The following is a 25,967-nucleotide window of genomic DNA, read 5'->3' on the forward strand; positions in this document are numbered from 1 at the left end:
TGGCATGCTGTCTGCAGGAATGTCCACCAGAGCTGTTGCCAGAGGTCCACCAGAGCTGTTGCCAGAGAATGTTATGTTAATTTTTCTACCATACGGTTATTTTATAGAATTTGGCATTACGTTCAACCAGTCTCACAACCGCAGACCACGTGTAACCACGCCAGCCCAGGACCTCCACATCCGGCTTCTTTACCTGCGGGAGTATCTGAGACCAGCCACCCGGACAGCTAATGAAACTGAGGAGTATTTCTGTCTGTAATAAAGACCTTTTGTTGTGAAAAACTCATTCTGATTGGCTGGGCCTGGCTCCCAAGTGGGTGGGCCCTGCCCAGTCGTGAAATCCATAGATTAGGGCCTAATTTATTATGACTGATTTCCTTATATGAAGTGTAACTCAGTACAATCGTTGAATTGCATTTATATTTTTGTTCAGTATAGAATAAACGTGGCAAAAACAAATGTAGACTTTATAAATGCATTTCTATAGCTTCCAAAATATTTTTTCAATGGTGGGGGAGTTCCAAGATGGAGGCGCGGTGGCATCAACACAATGGTGGGGGAGAGCCAAGATGGAGGTACGGCGGCTTCAAAACAGCGCTCCCTGTCAGTCATCTAGTGTATATATAAATCATTGAACACAACCTATTGTTTCCAATATGTTACACTTAAAAGCTAACAATGCTCCAAAAGGTGATAATTCCTTTGACTTTTTTTTTTGCAGCCTATTTTTGATACCCAACCCAACATCAATATCCATAAAACCTAATGTTATGGTCTCTAGCACAGTGACTACAATGTTAGGCCACAGTTCTCTTCTCTTCCCTCTCTTCCTATAGGTCATTTTTGGTCTCAAGTATTTCTTTGTCTTCCTCATTCTGATTTTTACTACTCTGTGATACGTCAGAGGCATATCCTCTCTCCACCTCCATGCCGTTGCTGGATAGGTCCATCCCTCTATCGGTCATTGTCACGACATCCAACGAGCCAATAAGAAGCTGAGCTGAGGTGTCTATTGCTGGAGTGGTGCTAGTGTCTGTTGTTCTGCTGTTGGTAACAGTCCTGCATGGGGATGAGAGGGTGAAAGGTCAGTGTTCATCACCATAGGAACATACTGGGGGAAAACATGCTGAAGGAAGAGGCTGAGCGGGAGGGAAAGAAGTAGGAATGGAGAGAGAGACGGGAGAGATGGGACAGGGAAAGGAGAAGAGAGGGATGCAATCCTAGTAAACAAAATTACGTTGAAAATATGTCTTTTAGACATCTAGTTGCTGAATCAAAGTTAAAAATATGAATTTTCCGGACGTTGAAAATACATATTCTACAGGGCATTGAAATCGGGTGCATTTCAGGTGCGGAATGAAAGGTGAAAATACATATTTTCCGGACATTGAAAAGACGTTAATAACAGACGTTGAAAATACTTATTTTTTCAGTCATTGATTCTATGGCCAACTTCATATGCATATACACTACCGTTCAAACGTATGGGGTCACTTAGAAATGTCCTTGTTTTTGAAAGAAAAGCACCTTTTTTGTCCATTAAAATAACATCAAACTGATCTGAAATACAGTGTAGACATTGTTAATGTTGTAAATGACTATTGTAGTTGGAAACGGCTGATTTGTAATGGAATATCTACATAGGCGTACAGTGCCTCATTATAAGCAACCATCACTCCTGTGTTCCAATGGTAATCCAAGTTTATCATTTTAAAAGGCTAATTGATCATTAGAAAACCCTTTTGCAATTATGTTAGCACAGCTGAAAACTGTTGTTCTGATTAAAGAAGCAATAAAACAAACCTTCTTTAGACTAGTTGAGTATCTGGAGCATCAGCATTTGTGTGTTCGATACAGGCTCAAAATGGCCAGAAACAAATAACTTTCTTCTGAAACTCGTCAGTCTATTCTTGTTCTGAGAAATGAAGGCTATTCCATGTGAGAAATTGCCAAGAAACTGAAGATCTCGTACAACTCCCTTCACAGAACAGCACAAACTGGCTCTAACCAGAATAGAAAGAGGATTGGGAGGCCCCGGTGCACAACTGAGCAAGAGGACAAGTACATTAGTGTCTAGTTTGAGAAACAGATGCCTCACAAGTCCTCAACTGGCAGCTTCATTAAATATTACCCGCAAAACACCAGTATCAACGTTAACAGTGAAGAGGCGACTCCGGGATGCTGGCCTTCTAGGCAGAGTTCCTCTGTCCAGTGTCTGTGTTCTTTTGCCCATCTTTTCTTTTTATTGGCCAGTCTGACATATGGCTTTTTTTTTGAAACTCTGCAAAGAACACAGACACTGTGTTTTCCGATCAATTTGATGTTATTTTAATGGACAAAAATGTTGCTTTTCTTTCAAAAACAAGGACATTTCTAAGTGACCCCAAACGTTTGAACGGTAGTGTACATTCTCAATGAAGTATGCATTATATCACAACATTTATTATATGAAAAAGGAATTCAAGATTACAACAGAATATTTATTCTGTCACATGCACTTATTTATGTGAGCTTTTTCAAAAGCTTTAAAATGTGCTATTCTTTGCTATGACTGTGATATTTTGTGATTTATCTACTTAAGTTGAATGGACTGACTGTAAGTCGCTCTGGATAAGAGCGTCTGCTGAATGACCAAAATGTAAATGTAAAAACAAACACTTGCAAAGCATGCCGGGTATTATTCTAATGAGCCCCGCCCCAAACAAGTACATATTTGGTTGGTATGGACCAGATCCAAATCTGAACAAATCATAGACGTCTATGCTATGTTTCATCAATTTGAACATCGCAGTACAGTACAGTACAGTTTAGCACAGTAGAGCACAGTACAGTATGGCACAGTACAGTAAACTTTAATTCAGAAGAGTACAGTACAGTAGAGTTTAATTCAATAGAGTAGAGTACATTAACATTACATTTACATTTAAGTCATTTAGCAGACGCTCTTATCCAGAGCGACTTACAAATTGGTGCATTCACCTTATGATATCCATTAAGAGTAAAGTAGGGTACAATACAGTAGAGAGGGTGTGGTAAGTTGAACCAAAGGGGTAAGTTGAACCACCCTTGTTTCTAGGAAACCATACATAAAATGAATAAGGTCATCCTTTCATTTAGTCTGTGAAGGAAGAAACCACATGGAAAAGTGGTAAGCAAGTTGCGTCAGGTGGGGTAAGTTGACCCATGGGGTAAGTTGACCCAATGGCCATGGGGTAAGTTAAGCCAATGGCCATGGGGTAAGTTGAGCCAATGGCCTTGGGGTAAGTTGACCCAATGGTTGAGCCAATGGCAAGTTGAGCAAATTCAAGTGTTTTCTTCCCAAGCGTAATGCAAGGCATTATTACTGGGATATATTAGCCAATGTTAAAAGTGTTTACAAAAGTACAAAGTGTTTGTTATTTGTTCAAAGATGCTTAAAATTATTAAAATACAAAAAAAGTGATTGTGTTGAATTGTGTTTGGGGAAAAAATATAGACATAGTTTTAAAAAGGTAGTGGTAATATTTCATTCAGTACATAAATGTGTAGGCGGCTTAACTTACCCCATACCCCTTTGTTTTGGACAAACTATGCTTTCAAAACAGTCATGTTTACAAGAACTCAGATTTTTTCTAGGGATACACAACATCCAGAAATATGTGTAGATATCTTTATTAGAAAGAATACTATATTTCCCTTGATAAAGTGATGCTGAATGTAAAAAATGGCTCAACATACCCCACTCTCCCCTTCACTCTACTTTATTTTACATTTTTTGTATTTTATATTTATATATATATTTTTACTCTACTATACTATACTATACTTTTCTGTACTGTACTGTGTACTGTAATACACTTTTCTTTACTGTATTGTGTACTGTACTAAGCTGTGCCATACTGTACTGTGTACTGTACTTTACTCTGCTGTGCTCTACTGTACTGTGTAGTGTGCTCTACTGTACTCTACTGTACTGTATTGTACTCTACTCTGCTGTGCTCTACTGTGTACTGTACTGTGTTGTACTATACTCTACTGTGCTTTACTGTACTGTGTACTGTACTGTAATGTACTCTACTGTACTATACTGTACTATATTGTACTGTACTCTGCTGTGCTCTACTGTACTGTGTACTGTAATGTACTCTGCTGTACTCTACTGTACTGTACTATACTGTACTCTGCTGTACTGTGCACTGTACTGCATTGTACTGTACTCTGCTGTGCTCTACTGTACTGTGTACTGTAATGTACTCTGCTGTACTCTACTGTACTCTGATGTACTGTACTCTGATGTACTGTGCACTGTACTGTATTGTACTGTACTCTGCTGTGCTCTACTATATTGTACTGTACCCTCCAAACTTATGAAACAGATGTCTATGATTGCTTTTTGGTCAGGACCAAATCTGAACCAATTATAGACGTCTACGTTTGGGCCAAATAAAGGCCAGACCGGACCAGTTCTGAATCAAACATAAACGTCTATGATTGGTTCAGATTTGGTCTGGTCCGGACTAAGAATCTACGTCCTTGGACATTAAAATCAAGGCCGGGCCAGACTGCACCAAAAAAAGACGTTGCTGTCGGTAAATGCTTAGCGGGGGGGGAGCACAGAACTAAATACTAATATAAGATATTATAATGTATCTCTATGGACTCACATTCCGTGTCGGAGGACGTGGCGTTCCCACTCTATGTTGTTGCTGAAGCAACGACCACAGAACTCACAGGGGAAACGCTTCTCAGCGGAGGCAGACACACTGCTGCTGCTAGGGGAAACCACAGGGACATCTGGGGGACAGACAGCGATTAGCATGATGAGGGGTTAATATCAGACATACAGCAAAGACAGATATAACAGGCCCCCAGTCACATCACATTACTGATCAGTGACAGGGCCAGTAACAGGGTTGTGTTCATTAGGGCACATGTAACAAAACGTTTTGAAACAGTCCCTCCCTGATTCAGTCGGTTTTCTTCTGTTTAGTGCCTAATGAACACAGCTCAAAGATTCTTGTTTACCTTTAGGAAAAGGCTTTTCTGCCACTCCCCCTTCCTCTTCCTCCTCTAGCTCTTCATCTCTTCTCTCCTCCATCATCTCTTCTTCCATGACCGTTCCATCCTCCTCTCTCTCCTCTTCCTCCTCGGCGCTACTGCGAATCTCCTTTAATGCATCCAGCTGATCCAGATTGACCCGCCCCATCGACTCAAAGTTACGGATCACCTGATCAACAAGAGAAAGACAGAGGTATCATCAGTATGTTCTTACTGCTGTCAAGTTGTTGTTTACTTGTATACAGAATTGTATACAAGTTGGCACGATCTTGTGATTTTCTCAGGATGACATCCTTAGAGAACTGCCTATTTTAAAAGCAAGTAGGTAATTTTTTAAAGCCGACCCATCCCCAGGACACGTACAACTGAATTAAAGATTGATGTGTAGGCTACCCCAAAGTAAAAAAAAAAGATAAACAGGAAGAGCATGTGTCAAGGCAGGGCATGCTGGGAGTTGGAGTTCAGACCACATCGTGGAGGGGTGTGTGCCACAGAGTGAAAACAAGACTATACTATAATATCAACACACTTCCCATATTGACAGGATGAAGTCTCTTGCATATATGCCAGCCAGACAGGCTGCATGATGGGAGTTGTAGTTCTGAGTCTGACTTACCTTGTGCTCGTCTCGGAGGTGTTCCTCCAGCTGGTAGCGCTGCCTGCTGTCGTAGTAACACAGTTGGCACTGGTAGGGTTTCATCTCGTTGTGCTTGGTGACGTGCAGCTGCAGGCTCTGGTCGCTGGAGCAGGTGAAGGTGCATTTGTGGCAGCGGAACACCACGCCCGCCAGGTGGCGAGACAGCTTGGAGCGGGACACCTCCAGGGGTACCACGCGCTCCTCTGTGGGGGTGAGGGAGAGGAGGGGAGAGAGAAAGAACGAGATAATGACTATTGTGTAAACACCATAACACTTACAACTGTGAAGTCATATCTTAGCACAGGAGGTTGGTGGGACCTGAGGAGGATGGGCTCCTGGTAATGACTGGGGCGGAATCAGTGGAATGGTATCAAATACATTAACCACATGGTTTCCAGGTGTTTGATGCCATTCCATTTGCTCCATTCCAGACATTATTATGAGCCGTCCTCCCCTCAGCAGCCTCCACTGTATCTTAGTAAGTGTAGCTAATCACTTTGGTTTGCGACAATACAGTGTAATGTCCCGGAACTCCGAGACTAGTACAGCTGTGACTTTAAGCTCAATAAGATCATGACACTTGGCACTAAGAGTTATTTCCCTCTGAATTGTCTTATCAATATTTGAGCAGATAAACTATGGCTTACCCCTGTGCAGGACGATGTGGTCGATCATATTGCTCTTGTATTTGGTGTGGTAGAGACAGAGTGGACAGCGTAGGTCTTTGTGACCCTCCTCAAGAACCACGGTGTGTCCTGCTTCCACATGCATGGTGAATGCTGACCTGAGAGGAACCGAACAGATGCAGTGAGGCCCAACGGACAGAAGAAAACAACCAGCACAATCAGTTGCCAAGCAACCATCATAAAACTCCCCCAAAAAGAAGACAATTTGTCTTTCCTTGATTCCTCATGTCCACTCTCCTCTCCATTTTGTCAACATGTATTTGAGAGGGTTCCGAGGCGAGGGACCTTGAATCCTCTCCTCCAATGCGGTTTAAGGAGTAAAGAGGACGTGAGGACTCAAGGAAAGACAAAGTTGTTGTCACAGTATCATTCATTTTCTCACTTGGAGCAGGTGAAGAAGGAGCAGTCCTTGCACTTGAACAGCTTCTTCCCTCCGTGTCGATCTCTGTAGTGGCGGCGCAGGCTCTGCATGTACCCCGAACTGAACTCACAGAACTCACAGGTCAGGATGCCATCCGGACGCGTGTCGGAGGTCGCGCCCTGGGCCGGGGCGGTGGTCACATGACTACGAGATGCTAGCTGATAGTGACTGAGCTGCTGCCGTACGTCCGCCGTCTCATGCAGATACCCAGCGTCTAGAGTGCGGGAAGAGAGAGTGGGGGCTGAGTGTGTATATCGTATAATACACTACCATTCAGCAGACACTTTTATTGAAAGTGACTCACAGCACAGTTACAGTACAATTAGTGATTTTTGTGTGTGTGTGATCCCCCGGGAATTGAACCCACAACCTTGGCATTGCTAGTACTACGCCAATGCAAACTAAGCCACACAGGACCATATGGATAAAAATCATGAAGAAATACTGCCTTACAGTAACTTCCTTTTTTATACTGTAGTAATTAATCATCTACTAGTTATTAACAGAGAAAACACCCTGTCAGGAACTCAAACAGGCTGTGAGGATTCACCCAAAGAGCTATAAAAGTAAACATGGCTTCAGAATCTGAATGGATCTGGAGTGTGTTGTAACCATAGCGAAACCCTTTTTTGGTGCTACAGTGGCAAGAAAAAGTATGTGAACCCTTTGGAATTACCTGAACTTCTGCATAAATTGGTTATAAAATTTGATCTGATCTTCATCTAAGTCACAAAAATAGACAAACACAGTCTGCTTAAACTAATAACACACAAACAAGTATACGTTTTCATGTCTTTATTGAACACACAGTGTGTAAACATTCACAGTGCAGGGTGGGAAAAGTATGTGAACCCTTGGATTTAATAACTGGTTGACCATCCTTTGGCAGCAATAACCTCAACCAAACGTTTTCTGTAGCTGCGGATCAGACCTGCACAATGGTCAGGAGGAATTTTGGACCATTCCTCTTTACAAAACTGTTTCAGTTCAGCAATATTCTTGCGATGTCTGGTGTGAACCACTCTTGAGGTCATGCCACAGCATCTCAATCGGGTTGAGGTCAGGACTCTGACTGGGCCACTCCAGAAGGCGTATTTTCTTCTGTTGAAGCCATTCTGTTGTTGATTTACTTCTGTGTTTTGGGTCGTTGTCCTATTGCATCACCCAACTTCTGTTCAGCTTCAATTGGTGGACAGAGTCTTACATTCTCCTGCAAAATGCCTTGATCGAAAGAAAAATACATTTTTAAGTTTATGATAGCAAGCTGTCCAGGCCCTGAGGCAACCCCCAACCACGACGCTCCCTTCACCATACTTTACAGTTGGATGAGGTTTGGATGTTGTTGTGCTGTGCCTTTTTTCTCTCCACACAGTGTTGTGTTCCTTCCAAACAACTCAACTGTAGTTTCATCTGTCCACAGAATATTTCGCCAGAAGCGCTGTGGAACATCCAGATGCTCTTTTGCGAACTTCAGACGTGCAGCAATGTTTTTTTTGGACAGCAGTGGCTTCTTCCGTGGTGTCCTCCCATGAACACCATTCTTGTTTAGTGTTTTACGTATCGTAGACTCGTCAGAGATGTTAGCATAGTCTAGAGAGTTCTCCAAGTCTTTAGCTGACACTCTAGGATTATTCTTAACCTCATTGAGCATTCTGCTCTGTGCTCTTGCAGTCATCTTTGCAGGACGGCCACTCCTAGGGAGAGTAGCAACAGTGCTGAAATTTCTCCATTTATAGACAATTTGTCTTACCGTGGACTGATGAACATCAAGACTTTTAGAGATAGTTTTGTAACCCTTTCCAGCTTTATGCAAGTCAACAATTGGATCTTCTGAGATCTCTTTTGTTCGAGGCATGGTTCACATCAGGCAATGCTTCTTGTTGTCAGGACCCGGTGTGAGAAACAGTCACTAATAATCGGCAGAACCCAGAAGATGAGGCAGACACAGCAGTACTAGAGACGGTGGTTTAATCAAAGGAAAGATCTTCCGGCAAAAATATAAATCCACAACGTCAAAAGAAAAGCCAAGAGACAAAAATAGATATCTTCCAAAATACAAAGAAAATCCACAAAGTGGTAAGAACAGCAAGGGAAAAAACAAACCTCAAAAGACCAATCCAAAATAAACAAGAACAAAACCAGAGAACTTCTGGAAAATCCAACAAGAGAAAAAGTTAACAGCATGGCTGGGGCTGGGTGCTAACGTACAAACACTGAGCAAAGAACTGAGGAACACACAGGGTTTAAATACCAACAAGGGAACGACACACAGGTGCAAACAATAATTAGAGCAAGGAAAAAACAAAAGGTTCAAAAAAGGTGCAATGGGGACATCTAGTGACCAAAACCTGAACAGTCCTGGCCAAAACCTGACACTTGTGACTAGCAAACTCAAATGTTGTGAGAGTTTTTTATAGGGCAGGGCAGCTCTAACCAACATCTCCAATCTCATCTCAATGATTGTTCTCCAGGTTAGCTGACTCCTGACTCCAATTACGTTTTGGAGAAATCATTAGCTTAGGGGTTCACATACTTTTTCCAACCTACACTGTGAATGTTTAAATTATGTATTCAATATAGACAAGAAAAATACAATAATTTGTGTGTTATTAGTTTAAGCAGACTGTGTTTGTCTGTTGTTGTAACTTTGATGAAGATCAGATCTAATTTTATGACCAATTTATGCAGAAATACAGATAATCCCAAAGGGTTCACATACACATACAAGGTTCTATATAGCACCAAAAAGGGATCCTCTGTGGTAACAAGCCAAATAACCCTTATTTGGCACTATATAGAAGCATTTGTTTTTAGTGTGTACTGTAACATCCCAGAACTGTGCATGTGATTGGCACCACAACCACGGTGGATGTCTGCATGTGAAAAATGCCTCATTCAGCACAGTAGCAAGACGAAGCCAGTGAATATGTAGATGAGATGGCAGGTACAGTCAAATCCTTTGAGAAAGTAGTAATCTGCCTTCTTAAATGGTAGTAACAGAAGCCAATAGTTCTGCCCAAGAGCTGTTGAACCGTGCTGAACCCCTGTGAAGCAGGAAGGAAGCAGCAGACTCCTTGGGGACTTTTCAGCCAAGTGAAATATTTTTACACTAGTATCATGACGACCACAGATATTCAACAGTCAATAACTTTCATAGGAAAACCCTGCACCTAACTACAAGACAGCACAAACACTAGTTGTAAAAATCTACTAGTTGTAACATTTAGAACTGCTAACGTTCTGCTCTGTTCCCCCTCAATGGTCTGCTGTAGCCAATGGTGACATGGCGGTTGCATTCCACAGTGCTTCTCTGCTCTGCTCTCGGTGTTCCACTTCCTCCTAGAGGGAAAATTCCATTGTGCCCACAGCTAGATGACACCTGCCAAGAACATTCTAGAACAGAGCGGGGCGGTCGGTTGGAGGGCCAGGCACCTGACACGCTAGTTTAACACCTTCTGGAACCAGTCATGGGCACAAAAAGAAAGGTGGATTCTGTTTGATCAGGTCTAACAATGTGAATCCTGGGATTTCAGAGGGAGACCATATGCTCCTATTCCAGTGTTTCCCCTAGCGGTGAGAAGGGCTGCCCTGCTGAGTTCTGATGCTCGCCAGCCTTGAAATGAATGAGGCTTGTACTGGTTGTAATTGAAAATGTGTATTTGTGTCAACAGCACCCAACCCCAAATATTGTCTTTGTAGTATTATTGTTCTGTATATATTGTGTTCGTTTAGGAATTTACTATTTGATGTTAACTGTGTTGTACATTTGTGTACAATTCAGTCCATGATTGCAATAAACCAATAAAACCTATTAATACTACTACTTGGGGCCTTTTGTAAAGGGTGTTTTCACACTTGTTCCTTTTCAGAATATTTTTGTGAATTCAGTGCGGTTCGCTTAATTTTTGTGTGCAGTGTGAACACTCCTACAGAACTCAGAGCCCTCAAAAGAGCCCCCGAAGTGAACCAAACGGAGACCATCTCGAGAGGTGGTCTGAGTTCAGTTAGCTTGAATTCCACAGTCCTGTTCCCTTTTTTTGTGGGCAATGTGAACACAAAGCCGCCCAGGTTCTCTTGTCATTATTCCAGAACCACGCACTAGACTACTGCAACACCGTTTCCCCTGACATAACCCCTCACATTAGTGGCACAAAAGAAACGTATGCTCTTTTTGGATATTGATTAGAGATTGTCAAGGATGCAAAGAAATTCCAAAATATGTGGAGAGTTTTGTACTGACACAATGTTCAGATTATTTGTTTTCAATATGTGATCTACAGGATAGGCTAAGAGAGCTTCATAAGCTGTTCATTCCATTCGATTACAGGCTCAAAATGGCAAATACAGGCTCAAAATGGCCAGAAACAAAGAACTTATTTCTGAAACTTGTCAGTCTATTTATGTTCTGAGAAATGAAGGCTATTCCTTGAGAGAAATTGCCAAGAAACTGAAGATCTTGTACAACGCTGTGTACTACTCCCTTCACAGAACAGCGCCAACCCGCTCTAACCAGAATAGAAGTGGGAGGCCCCGGTGCACAACTGAGCAAGAAGACAAGTACATTAGTGTCTAGTTTGAGAAACAGATGCCTCACACAAGTCCTCAAATGGCAGCTTCATTAAATAGTACATGCAAAACATCAGTCTCAACGTCAACAGTGAAGAGGTGACTACGGGATGCTGGCCTTCTAGGCAGAGTTCCTCTGTCCGGTGTCTGTATTCTAGGCAGAGTTGCAAAGAAAAAGCCATCCTCCACCAAACTTTACAGTTGGCACTACACACTGGGGCAGGTAGCGTTCTCTAGGCATCCACCAAACCCAGATTCGTCCATCAGACTGCCACTCCTGTGGCGGGCCGGACGCATACACGCTGACACGGTCGACAGTTGTACGGTGTTTTCTTCGACACATTGGTGCGGCTGGCTTCTGGGTTAAGCGAGCAGTGTGTTAACTTCTTATGGCTGGGGGCGCTATTTTCACGTTCGGATGAAAAGCGTGCCCAGAGTAAACTGCCTGCTACTCAGGCCCAGAAGCTAAGATATGCATATTATTAGTATATTCGGATAGAAAACACTCTGAAGTTTCTAAAACTGTTTGAATGACGTCTGTGAGTATAACAGAATGCATATGGCAGGCAAAAACCTGAGAAAAATTCCAACCAGGAGATGGGAAATCTGAGGTTTGTAGGTTTTCAAGTCTTTGCCTACCCAAGATAGGAAGTGCAATCGGACCAAATTTACACTAAGGCTTCCACTAGATGTCAACAGTCTTTAGAACCTTGTTTCAGGCTTCTACTGTGAAGGTGGAGCGAATAAGAGCTGTTTGAACCAGGTGTCTGGCAGAATGCCATGAGCTAAGTCAGGCGCACGGCCGTGAGAGCGAGCTCTGTTCCTTTTAATTTCGAAAGACAAAGGAATTGTCCGGTTGAAACATTATTGAAGATTTATTATAAAAACGTCCTAAAGATTGATTCATACATCGTTTGACATGTTTCTATGAACTGTAATATAACTTTTTAGACTTTTCGTCTGGACTTAGTGCTCGCGCGTTGTGTATTTGGATTACTGGACTAAACGCGCGAACGAAAAGGAGGTATTTGGACATAAATGATGAACTTTATCGAACAAAACAAACATTTATTGTGGAACTGGGATTCCTGGGAGTGCATTCCGATGAAGATCATCAAAGGTAAGTGAATATTTATAATGCTATTTCTGACTTTTGTTGACTCCACAACATGGTGGGTATCTGTATGGCTTGTTTTTGTGCCTGAGCGCTGTACTCAGATTACTGCATGGTGTGCTTTTGCCATAAAGCTTTTTTGAAGTCTGACACAGCAGTTGCATTAACTTCTACTTCATCACAATCCCGGATCCGGGAGCACCCCCATCAGTAAAAAAGCTGACTAGCATAGCCTAGCATAGCGTCACAAGTAAATACTAGCATCTAAATATCATTAAATCACAAGTCCAAGACACCAGATGAAAGATACACATCTTGTGAATCCAGCCATCATTTCTGATTTTTTAAATGTTTTACAGGGAAGACACAATATGTATTTCTATTAGCTAACCACGATAGCAAAAGACACAACTTTTTTTCCCCACCATTTTTTTCCTGCATAGGTAGCTATCACAATTTCGACCAAATAAAGATATAAATAGTCACTAACCAAGAAACAACTTCATCAGATGACAGTCTGATAACATATTTATTGTATAGCATATGTTTTGTTAGAAAAATGTGCATATTTCAGGTATAAATCATAGTTTTACATTGCAGCCACCCTCACAACTCTCACCAAAGCAACTAGAATAACTACAGAGACCAACGTGAATTACCTAAATACTCATCATAAAACATTTATGAAAAATACACAGCGTACAGCAAATGAAAGACAAAGATCTTATGAATCCAGCCAATATTTCAGATTTTTTAAGTGTTTTACAGCGAAAACACAATATAGAATTATATTAGCTTACTACAATAGCCAACCACACAACAGCATTGATTCAAGCCAACAATAGCGATAACGAATAAACCAGCAAAATATATTAATTTTTTCACTAACCTTCTCAAACTTCTTCAGATGACAGTCCTATAACATCATATTACACAATACATATAGAGTTTGTTCGAAAATGTGCATATTTAGCGGCACAAATCGTGGTTATACAATGAGAATAGTAGCCAAGCTGCCAACAAAATGTCGGGAGAAATCTTGGGAGAGGCACCTAATCTAATCATTAACTAATCATAAACTTGACTAAAAAATACAGGTTGGACAGCAAATGAAAGATACATTAGTTCTTAATGCAACCGCTGCGTTAGATTTTTAAAATTAACGTTACTACGACATACAGCGTGCGTTAAAGCGAGACCGCACCGAAATTAATGGCGGAATAGGAGTTTTACATTTTTCAACAGAACAACGAATTAACATCATAAATAGTTCTTACTTTTTGATGAGCTTTCATCAGAATCTTGGGCAAGTTGTCCTTTGTCCAAAAGAATCGTTGCTCGGTTGTAGATTGTCGCCTTCAACTTTGTAATTAGCAGTAAACATTAGCCATGTGGCGAAGACGTGCCCAACTCACTATAACGCAGCACTAAGAAAATTCAGAAAATCGCAATATACTGATATAAAATGATATAACTCGGTTTAAAATAACTACATTATGACGTTCTTAACACCTATATCGAATAAAATCAGAGCCGGATATATCTAAGGCCTATAACGAGAGCTTTCCAGAACGCCATCCTGAGGTCTGTCTTGCGTCATGGCGAATGTTGAAAAGAGTGCACCCCCGGTTCCAAGAGCCCTTATATGGCCTCAGATCTGCCTAGCAACTCCATTCCAATTCTCACTATTTGCTGACATCTAGGGGAAGGCGTATGCAGTGCATGTCGACCAATAGAAGACATGCAAATTAATAAACTGACCCTAGAACAGCCTGCCTGATTTCAGATTTCTCACTTCCTCACAGGAAGTTTGCTCCAACTTGAGTTCTGTTTTACTCACAGATATAATTCAAACGGTTTTAGAAACTAGAGAGTGTTTTCTATCCAATAGTAATAATAATATGCATATTGTACGAGCAAGAATTGAGTACGAGGCAGTTTAATTTGGGAACGAAATTTTTACAAAGTGAAAACAGCACCCCCTATTGAGAAAATGTTTTAAGGAGAAGTATATCTTTAATTCTATGCATAACACTTGTATCTTTTATCAACGTTTATGATGAGTATTCCTGTAAATTGATGTGGCTCTGCAAAATCACCGGATGTTTTGGAGGCAAAACATTAATGAACATAACGCGCCAATGTAAACTGAGATTTTTGGATATAAATATGAACTTTATCAAACAAAACATACATGTATTGTGTAACATGAATTCCTATGAGTGCCATCTGATGAAGATCATCAAAGGTTAGTGATTAATTTTATCTCTATTTCTGCTTTTTGTGACTCCTCTCTTTGGCTGGAAAAATGGCTGTGTTTTTCTGTGACTAGGCGCTGACCTAACATAATCATATGTTGTGCTTTCGTCGTAAAGCCTTTTTGAAATCGGACACTGTGGTGGGATTAACAACAAGTTTATCTTTAAAATGGTGTATAATACTTTAACTTCTTATGGCTGCAGGGGCAGTATTGAGTAGCTTGGATAAAAGGTGCCCATTTCAAACGGCCTCGTACTCAATTCTTGCTCGTACAATATGCATATTATTATTACTATTGGATAGAAAACACTCTCAAGTTTCTAAAACCGTTTGAATTATATCTGTGAGTAAAACAGAACTCATTTTGCAGCAAACTTCCTGTCAGAAAGTGAAAAATCGGAAATCGAGGCTCCATTCCAGGGCCTCCCTAATTGTTTGCTTGAAATCTATTAGTATACATGCACTTCATACGCCTTCCACTAGATGTCAATAGGCTGTGAGAGGTGAAATGGGGTCTCTAGCTCTTTCTATGGTCAAAAGAGAGAGCTTGGAATGACAGGACCCCAATTTCCTTTGCTCAGGAAGACGCGGAAAGGACTTCCGCATTGGCTTCTGAAAAGCTATTGTTATAGACGGCAAATATCTCCGGCTTTGATTTTATTTGATAAACGTGACAATATCATCGTAAAGTATGTTTTTTCAATATAGTTTAATCAGATTATTGAAATTTTTTCGGGAGTTTTGGCGTGTTCCGTTCTCTGAGTTTGTTGACAATGGAGAGCTTCGCGCCACTTGGCAAGTTTTGCTTGCAAATTCGAGAGGGAAAAAGGACATTCTACATGCAAACAACGATTGTTCTGGACAAAGGACCACTTGTACAAGATTCTGATGGAAGCTCAACCAAAGTAGGACCCATTTATGATGTTATTTCCTATTTCTGTCGAAAATGTGTTGTTGTGTTTTCCGCCTTGAGTTTTGGCGCTGTGTCGCTATAACGTAAGCTGTATGTCGTAATGAAGTTATTTTTAGAATTCTAACACGGCGATTGCATTAAGAACTAGTGTATCTATCATTTGCTGTACAACAAGTATTTTTTAGTAACGTTTATGATTAGTTATTTGGTCAGAATAGGTGAGTGTCAGAAATATATCCGGACATTCTGGGAAAAAGATGCTAAGTTTTCACAATGTATAACCACGGATTTCAGCTCTAAATATGCACATTTTCGAACAAAACACAAGTGTATTGTATAACCTGATGTTATAGGACTGTCATCTGATGAAGTTTGTCCAGGTTAGTGAAAAATTATATATCTTTTGCTGTTTTCTTGCGATCGCTAACTTTTGCTGCTGATAAATGGGTTGTGTTTTTGGCTATTGTGGTAAGCTAATATAATGCTATATTGTGTTTTCGCTGTAAAACACTTAAAGAATCGGAAATATTGGCTGGATTCACAAGATGTTTGTCTTTCATTTGCTGTACACCATGTATTTTTCATAAATGTTTTATGATGAGTATTTAGGTATTTCAATTTGGTCTCTGTAATTGTTCTAGCTGCTTCGGTGCAATTTCCGATTGTAGCTGCAATGTAAAACTATGATTTATACCTCAAATATGCACATTTTTCGAACAAAACATAGATTTATTGTATAACATGTTATAAGACTGTCATCTGATGAAGTTGTTTCTTGGTTAGTTTGGTTGGTTCTTGGTTAGTTTGGTTGGTTTTGTGCATGCTACCTGTGCTGTGAAAAATGTCTGTGCTTTTTTCTATTTGGTGGTGAGCTAACATAAATATACGTGGTGTTTTCGCTGTAAAACATTTAAAAAATCGGACATGTTGGCTGGATTCACAAGATGTTTATCTTTCATTTGCTGTATTGGACTTGTTAATGTGTGAAAGTTAAATATTTCTAAAAAATATCTTTTGAATTTCGCGCCCTGCACTTGGACGGGCTGTTGTCATATTGAGCCCGACACCGGCCTGCAGCCATAAAAGGTTAATGTTTGAGGAATTTTAATTATGAGATTTCTGTTGTTTGAATTTGGCGTCCTGCACTGTCACTGGCTGTTGTCAAATCGATCCCGTTAACGGGATTTCAGCCGTAAGAAGTTAGCCTCTTGTGGCTGAAGGGGCAGTAATGAGTAGCTTGGATGAAAGGTACACACAGGTGCCCAGAGTAAACGGCCTGCTCCTCAGTCATAGTTGCTAATATATGCATATTATTATTAGTATTGGATAGAAAACATTCTGAAGTTTCTAAAACTGTTTGAATTATGTCTGTGAGTATAACAGAACTCATATGGTGTGGGGGCTGTGCTTTGGCAAAGTGGGTGGGGTTATATCCTTCCTGTTTGGCCCTGTCCGGGGGTATCATCGGATGGGGCCACAGTGTCTCCTGATCCCTCCTGTCTCAGCCTCACCCTCAGTAGTTTGTGTCGGGGAGCTAGGGTCAGTCTGTTATATCTGGAGTATTTCTCCTGTCTTATCCGGGGTCCTGTGTGAATTTAAGTATGCTCTCTCTAATTCTCTCTTTCTTTCTCTCTCTCTCGGAGGACCTGAGCCCTAGGACCATGCCTCAGGACGACCTGGCATGATGACTCCTTGCTGTCCCCAGTCCACCTGGCCGTGCTGCTGCTCCAGTTTCAACTGTTCTGCCTGCGGCTATGGAACCATGACCTGTTCACCGGACGTGCTACCTGTCCCAGACCTGCTGTTTTCAACTCTCTAGAGACCGCAGGAGCGGTAGAGATACTCTTAGTGATCGGCTATGAAAAGCCAACTGACATTACTCCTGAGGTGCTGACTTGCTGCACCCTCGACAACTGTGATTATTATTATTTGACCATGCTGGTCATTTATGAACATTTGAACATCTTGGCCATGTTCTGTTATAATCTCCACCCGGCACAGCCAGAAGAGGACTGGACACCCCTCATAGCCTGGTTCCTCTCTAGGTTTCTTCCTAGGCTTTGGCCTTTCTAGGGAGTTTTTCCTAGCCACCGTGCTTCTACACCTGCATTGCTTGCTGTTTGGGGTTTTAGGCTGGGTTTCTGTACAGCACTTTCAGATATCAGCTGATGTAAGAAGGGCTATATAAATACATTTGATTTGATTTGATATGGCAGGCAAAAACCTGAGAAGAAATCCAAACAGGAAGTGGAAATTCTGAGGCTGGTCGAGTTTCAACCAAGATCCCATTGAAATCACAGCGAGATATGAATGAGTATTCACTTCCTACGGCTTCCACTAGATGTCAACAGTCTGTAGAACTTTGTCTGATGACTCTACTGTGAAGGGGGGCCGAATGAGAGGAGAATTAGTCACCACTGCCATGAGGTGGCCATTCTTTGACCATGCTCGTTCACATGAGAGGGAGCTCCGTTCCATCGCTCATCTGAAGTCAATGTAATTCTCCGGTTGGAACGTTATTCAAGATTTATGTTAACAACATTCTAAAGATTGATTCAATACATCGTTTGACATGTTTCTACTGACTGTTACGGAACTTTTGGACATTTCGTCAGGTTTTAGTGAACTCGCTTCGTGACTTTGGAATTGTTTACCAAACGCGCTAACCAAAGTAGCTAATTGGACATAAATAACGGACATTATCGAACAAATCAAGCATTTATTGTGGACCTGGGATTCCTGGGAGTGCATTCTGATGAAGATCATCAAAGGTAAGGGAATATTTATCATGTAATTTCTGGTTTCTGTTGACTTCAACATGGCGGCTAATTTGACTATTGTTCTGAGCGCCGCCTCAGATTATTGCATAAAGTTTTTTTGAAATCTGACACAGCAGTTGCATTAAGGAGAGGTATATCTATAATTCCATGTGTATAACTTGTATTATCATCTACATTTATGATTTGGCTATGCAAAATCACTTGATGTTTTTGGAACTAGTGAATGTAACGCACCAATGTAAACTCAGATTTTTTTATATAAATATGAACTTTATCAAACAAAACATACATGTATTGTGTAACATGAAGTCCTATGAGTGTCATCTGATGAAGATCATCAAAGGTTAGTGGTTAATTTTATCTCTATTTGTGCTTTTTGTGACTCCTATCTTAAAAATGTGCTTATTGTGGTTTGGTGTGACCTAACATAATCGTTTGTGGTGCTTTCGCTGAAAAGCATATTTGAAATCGGACACTTTGGTGGGATTAACAACAAGATTACCTTTAAAATGGTATAAGACACATGTATGTCTGAGGAATTTTAATTATGAGATTTCTGTTTTTTGAATTTGGCGCCCTGCACTTTCACTGGCTGTTGTCATATCGATCCCATTACCGGGATCTCAGCCCTAAGAAGTTTTAAGAAGCAGTGCGGCTTGGCAGAGTTGTTGTTTCGGAGGATGCATGGCTCTTGACCTTCGCCTCTCCTCATTCAAAAGGCAAGGGGAGTGTTCTTCCTGTTTTTTGTTTTTTACCCCAGAGTTCACTTTAAACAGGACGGAGATAATTTATTTTAAAAGAGGAGTTCTCCTGTACAGTGCCTTGCAAAAGTATTCACCTCCTTGGCGTTTTTCCTATTTTGTTGCATTACAACCGGTAATTTAAATTGATTTTTATTTGGATTTCATGTAATGGACATACACAAACTAGTCCAAATTGGTGAAGTGAAATGAAAAAAATTACTTGTTTCAAAAAATTAAATATAAATTGAAAATTGAAAAGTGGTGGGTGCATATGTATTCACCCCTTTGCTATGAAGCCCCTAAATAAGATCTGGTGCAACAAATTACCTTCAGAAGTCACATAATTAGTTAAATAAAGTCCACCTGTGTGCAATCTAAGTGTCACATGATCTCAGTATATATACACTTCTTCTGAAAGGCCCCAGAGTCTGTAACACCACTATGCAAGGGGCACCACCAAGCAAGCGGCACTATGAAGACTCAGGAGCTTTCCAAACAGGTCAGGGAGAAGTACTGATCAGGGTTGGGTTATAAAAAAATATCCGAAACTTTGAACATCCCAAGGAGCACCACATTATAAAAAATGGAAAGAATATGGCACCACAACAAACCTGCCAAGAGAGGGCCGCCCACCAAAACTCACGAACCAGGCAAGGAGGGCATTAATCAGAGGCAACAAAGAGACCAAAGATAACCCTGAAGGAGCTGCAAAGCTCCACAGCGGAGATTGGAGTATCTGTCCATAGGACCACTTTAAGCCGTACACTCCACAGAGCTGGGCTTTACGGAAGAGTGACCAGAAAAAAGCCATTGCTTAAAGGAAAAAATAAGCAAACACGTTTGGTGTTCACCAAAAGGCATGTGGGAGACTCCCCAAACATATGGAAGAAGGTACTCTGGTCAGATGAGACTCTGGTCAGATGAAAATTGAGCTTTTTTGGCCATCAAGGAAAACGCTATGTCTGGCGCAAACCAAACACCTCTCATCACCCCGAGAACACCATCCCCACAGTGAATCATGGTGGTGGCAGCATCATGCTGTGGGGATGTTTTTCATTGGCAGGGACCGGGAAACTGGTCAGAATTGAAGGAATGAAGGATGGTGCTAAATACAGGGAAATTATTGAGGGAAACCTGTATCAGTCTTCCAGAGATTTGAGACTGGGACGGAGGTTCACCTTCCAGCAGGACAATGACCCTAAGCATACTGATACTGCTAAAGCAACACTCGAGTGGTTTAAGGGGAAACATTTAAATGTCTTGGAATGGCCTAGTCAAAGCCCAGACCTCAATCCAATTGAGAATCTGTGGTATGACTTAAAGATTGCTGTACACCAGCGGAACCCATCCCACTTGAAGGAGCTAGAGCAGTTTTGCCTTGAAGAATGGGCAAAAATCCCAGTGGCTAGATGTGCCAAGCTTATAGAGACATACCCCAAGAGACTTGCAGCTGTAATTGCTGCAAAAGGTGACTCTACAAAGTATTGACTTTGGGGGGGGGGTGATTAGTTAAGTTTTCTGTTGTTTTTTGTCTTATTTCTTGTTTGCTTCACAATAAAAAATATTTTGCATCTTCAAAGTGGTAGGCATGTTGTGTAAATCAAATGATACAAACCCCCCCAAAATCCATTTTAATTCCAGGTTGTAAGGCAACAAACTAGGAAAAATTCCAAGGGGATGAATACTTTCGCAAGCCAGTCTATATATGAAAACACCCTAAAATAAACGGCATATCATCGAATAAATTAGGGCTCATTTGAATAAGATATGTTAATCGCAATTACCTTCCTGGTTAAAAAAAAAATAAAAAAAATATCAAACTAAAAACAATCTACAATCAATAAAAGTCTCCCTTCTCAGTCTGCTTGGTAATACAGATGGAGCTCTTACCGTCAAGGTTAGAGGTCAGGGGTGTCTGGTGAGGGTCTGAGCCCAGCCTGAGTGGCCTGGTCTGGGGGCCCTGGGTGGTAGCGCCAGCACGAAGCCTGGGGAGGGTCAGGGCCTCCCCATGGTCCCTCAGAGAGTGCTCCTTCAGCTGGCTGATAGTCATTGAGGAGAAGGGGCAGGACAAGCACTTATAGGTGTTCTCGCCTGTAAAATAGTAATAATAATAATAATAGCAAGTAAAGTAACCCAGAGTCAGAATGGCTCATAATAAAACATGGGTTTTATGTAACCGTTAGAGATTCTCAAGGACCCAAAGACACCTTGTATGTGTCAAGAATAAATAAAGATCATATCAATATTTCATGAATCTTTTACAGTTTGATGATAATATATCACTAAATATAATTTCATTAAAGTCACAGTAAAAAAACAACTAAAAAGAAAAATACTATGATAGTGTAAAAGAAAGGACTCTCTCTCTTCGGCAAAGTAACAGAAACGTTGGTCAGAGAGAGACTCTTTTGAGAGGGGCTTTGTCCAACTTAGTATGGAGTCGAACACGCCAGTCAGTTTTCAGACTCCGAGTCACTCAAGACACGACAATCTGCCGCTCGTCTGACAATTTTCTTTTTTTGACACTTTTTATGATGAGAACCCCGACTCCATTCAAGGGCAAATCGATTGGCTTGATACTATATTGTAAGGCCAAAAGCTTTCAGCTAGACTGACAGAGCCAGTGCCTTTGGCAGCCAACGGATCTGAAAAGAGGGGTGCTGACACTCATTTTCTACTGCTCTACCCTTCAATGACTTTTGCACCTTATCGAGAGAACCAGCATTCACATGCCACAAGCTATGGATTCCACCGCATACACATGATCCATTACCAAGGCAGCAATCCAAACCCAATCTTTTTCAACTGTCCCGTAATCTGGTTTTAATGTCCATTCTAGAATGCCCTTCCAACAAATCAGAAACTAGTTTTCAACAATGCTGTGGTATAATATACTGTAAACAACAGAAGACGTTTTGAAGAAAACCACCACCAACAGACCATGTTAGAACACTTTCAACATGTAATCAAATGTTAAATGGCTCTGCTTTGGAGTCGATTATCTGAAGCAATTGTTGATTGTTGTTGACTCATCTTTCTGTGTTCTTTTCCAATCATAACTGAGACAACATTCATGACTAGTTTTTAGATGGTTCTTCTATGTACTCGCATTGTCATTTGTGATGATTGGCTATCATATCTATTCCTATGTTCTGGCGTTGGTTCACTGGCTACATCAGTGCAGTCTATAGGAGTAAATATCCAACAACATCACACACAGAGCAAATCCGCAGCCACTTGTATGACAGATATTCCCTGCACTCAATGACAGGCTGACTTTAAGATATTCCCATAGGGGACATATGAGAGACTACTGATATTAGTGTTGATTTAGTATCCTCGAACAGCTCTGGTAAAGTCATACATTCAGACTAGGCCACAGCCCCAATACACAGCTGGGGACAATAATAACCCACTAGCTTGGTCCTAGATCAGTTTGTGTTGTTTAGCCAGCTCCTATTAAGTCATGTTTGGCAGCATGAACAGATCTGGGACCAGCAGGCTAATAACATACCATGTTACAGTACACGTGGGTTGCGTCTGAATTGTCATCCTATTAACCAGAGCCCTGTAAAAGTAGTGCACTACCCACATGAAAAAATACTACAGTTTACTATACTGCCCTACCAAGTAAAAGAGCAATAACTACTCATTGAGTGTATCTGTGAAAAATATCTTTAAAGATTTAATTGTTCAGCCAAATGAGTTGGCAGATCACTGAAAATGTGGTTATCTGTTGTCTTACTATAAGGTCATTTTTTTATTCATATTGACTCTGACATTACCTTTGACCCTAGACTGCAGTTACTGTCTTCTTGCTTGTTACACCCACTGGAATACATTTCCATTATGATTTTTTTTTAACACAAACTTGTGTTCATAGATTTATTTGTATGTGGCTATCAGTTTCATATAGTTTGATACTTGTATCAGCAAAGAAGAATCAATAATACCAAGGTAAACCGTACACACTGCAGATTGGTGATAAAAAGGTAAAATACCAAGGTAAAAGGCAGTATCTGGCATGCTTTTTTCCTTGGTTTTACGGAAAATGTTTGCAGTTACTGAAAACATGACACACCATTCTCTCCATAACACAACACAATGGAGGTAGGATATTTGTCCACATGATAGAGCATGTATTTAATGTATCAAAAATGTCAGTAACAAATTTTTGGACCAAATGTGCAGTTACTGCTCTTTTGCTTGTGAAGGACAGTATAGAATACTACAGTACGTACTATAGTATTCTATAGGAAACTGTATTATACTGTAGAATACTATACTACATACTGTAGTGTCCCTTGATCATGTGCAGTACTTACTATAGAATGTTGTAGAATACTGTAGAATACTATTGTAAATACTACAGTAATGTCTACAAAAACACTACAGTCCGCAAAAACACAACACTTTTTTTTTATACAACTAGAGTAAATACTACAGTATCTTTTTTGCATAAACCCTGCCCATTCCCCTCCCCATTTCATAATTTGTGCCACCCATGAGTGAGAAACCTACATGCCAAGTGAAGACCATACAACGTGTTCCCTACAGGTGATAGAAAAGAGCAGAAGCCCTGAATTATCCGTTCAGATCCCAGTCGGAACTACCCACCTACAGGTTATGGAAAATGTGCTCTTTTAGTATTTCTCCAGTAGGTTTCCTAAAGGAGAAAGCCTCCACTTCCATGTCAAAGACAGTTAAACAAAAACACTAAAGTAAATACTACAGTATAGTACAGTCCACAAAAACGCTGCAGTAATTATTATAGTATACACTACAGTTTTCTTTTACTACAGTATTTATACTATAGTTAACTGTAAATACTACAGTATAATACAGCATTCACTGTAGTGTTCTTGCAGACTATTGTCTGCAAAAACAGTATTTACACCACAGTATACTATAGTATTTCTTTACGTGGGTGTATAGGGAATAGAGTTCTATTTCGGACCCACCCATGAACACGGTCCGTTTCAGGTAGTTGTATAGAGCTCAGTGAGGTGTGCTGTGGTTGTTTTCTACCTGCATGTGCTTTGTGTAGGTGACTCTTCAGGCGACTCAGGTAGGCAGACTTAAAGGGACAGAGCTTGCATCTGAAAGGCTTGTGGTGCCCATGGTGGGACTGCACGTGTCTGTCCAGACTGAAGAGATGGAGACAGAGAGGAAGCAGGAGGAAGAGGGTTAGAGAGAGAGAGGAGACAGACAGAGCGAAGAGACAGAAAGGGAGACAAAGAGAGATATAGAGAAAGAAATGTCTTCACACATGTTCCAACACATCACAACAGAATGCTTTCAGGGAAGCAGAGGGAATCTGTTTTCATATAACTTCCTTTTTCAAAACCACAATTTCCAATGACTATTGAGCAGAGGCCGTAGGGGAAAAGATCTACCACCGTCCCTGTATCCCTAGTGTATCTCTTTGTGTCTGACTGCAAACCACATAGAACGTATCTGGGGAATATTAGTGTGTTTTCATACAAGCCTCTTGGGTGGCATGGGAACGCATTTCCTTTCTGGGTCAGGGCACATGCAGTAGAGTGGGATTACACAATGGAGCTCAACAAAGATGAAGTCTTTCAGCTTTGGATAAGAAGACAAATTAAAATCAAAATGTCTGCCATGCCTGCAGTGTCTCTCACTGGAGTGGACTGGAGTGAGCTTTAGAGGCAATGTGTGTTCCATCTAGCCTGGTGCCAGATCTGTTTGTGCTCTTTCCTTCTCTATTGCTGTCATTGTCAATCACAAACAGACTGGCACTTAGGCTCCATTCCATCCAGAGAGAATGTTGAAATAAAGCACAGCTAAGGAGACAGGTGCAGGAGAGTAAACGCTATACAGAACACAGCCACACACACCAAGACATTAGAGGACACTATTCATCGAAACAGCAACACACTCAATCTTAAACAATTCAGAGGGTTTACGAAAGTGAACTCCAAATCCCAGAATGCCTCTGATATATACATGTACTGTATGCCCTTCGTGTGTGTGTGTGACAAGCAGTGAACCAATCATTTATATTATCTCTTTAAGTCTATATTATGTCCTCTTACTTGTGTCTGAAGGGGGAGACGAACTGGCAGTACTGGCAGCTGTACTTGTCCTCTCTGGTGAACATGGCCATGGCCGAGTGGCTCCTCTCGTGGGACCTCAGCCCCTGCATGGACATGAAGACGCGGTCGCACTGAGCGCATGGGTGTCCCCCAACAAGCCTCTCCTTCACCTGCTGGCCGACGGGCGCCACTACCCCAACCCCCTCTCCAATTGCCATCTCCGTCGTTTCTATGGCAACAGCATCCCCGGCGACCACCGGGCCCATAGCTGTGGCGGCCATCGTCATGTCCTTGGGAGATGTCTCCATGATGGAGTTGTCGGTCACCTCTTCCACCTCTCCGTTGGTGATGCTGTTCTCTCCCGGGATGGTGGACAATGGTACATCTGTGACTTCCTGCTGAGGTGAAGGACAGAGGGAGAACAGCATTATAGCAGCTATATTTATTTATCATTTCCATATGCTTTGGCAGTTAACACGTCGTACTGACTAATGTACTCCAAACTGTTGCCATTGTACCAAACTAACCTTGCTTTAGGCTTTGGCTCACTGGGCTAACAGTCTCGTGGTGCGTAGAGAACTTGAACCTAGTCAGTCACACCATCATGGCCGAATATGTTATTTGATTCCTGAATTTCATTTAAAACAATATTGCTAGCTGTGATTGAACTTAATTTAATTCTTAACTTAATTCGAATAACCTCCCTACCGGCATGTACATACTGTAGAGCAGGGATAGCCAACTAGATTGAG

At 41.2% G+C, this 25,967-nt stretch overlaps 1 protein-coding gene and 1 non-coding gene across 2 annotated transcripts in view; one reads left to right on the forward strand and one right to left on the reverse strand.

The window, feature by feature from the left end:
* Positions 1 to 322: 322 nt before the first annotated feature.
* Positions 323 to 25,967, reverse strand: part of LOC120044770 (zinc finger protein 462-like) — a 34,463-nt gene continuing 8,818 nt past the window's right edge. The window contains exons 4-12 of the mRNA XM_038989447.1: positions 25,216 to 25,346; positions 24,185 to 24,303; positions 21,047 to 21,247; positions 6,743 to 6,995; positions 6,322 to 6,458; positions 5,654 to 5,877; positions 5,005 to 5,206; positions 4,644 to 4,773; positions 323 to 1,059 (exon numbers count right to left, since the gene is read on the reverse strand). Coding sequence (XP_038845375.1) covers positions 831 to 1,059; positions 4,644 to 4,773; positions 5,005 to 5,206; positions 5,654 to 5,877; positions 6,322 to 6,458; positions 6,743 to 6,995; positions 21,047 to 21,247; positions 24,185 to 24,303; positions 25,216 to 25,346 — 1,626 coding nt within the window. The 3' untranslated portion in view covers positions 323 to 830. The remainder of the gene's footprint in view (positions 1,060 to 4,643; positions 4,774 to 5,004; positions 5,207 to 5,653; positions 5,878 to 6,321; positions 6,459 to 6,742; positions 6,996 to 21,046; positions 21,248 to 24,184; positions 24,304 to 25,215; positions 25,347 to 25,967) is intronic.
* LOC120045216 lies at positions 23,788 to 23,840 on the forward strand. Its single transcript, XR_005476648.1, has one exon. It is a non-coding gene; the product is annotated as a U7 small nuclear RNA (small nuclear RNA).

Source organism: Salvelinus namaycush, chromosome 3 (genome assembly GCF_016432855.1).
Source record: "Salvelinus namaycush isolate Seneca chromosome 3, SaNama_1.0, whole genome shotgun sequence".
Lineage (NCBI taxonomy): Eukaryota > Metazoa > Chordata > Actinopteri > Salmoniformes > Salmonidae > Salvelinus > Salvelinus namaycush.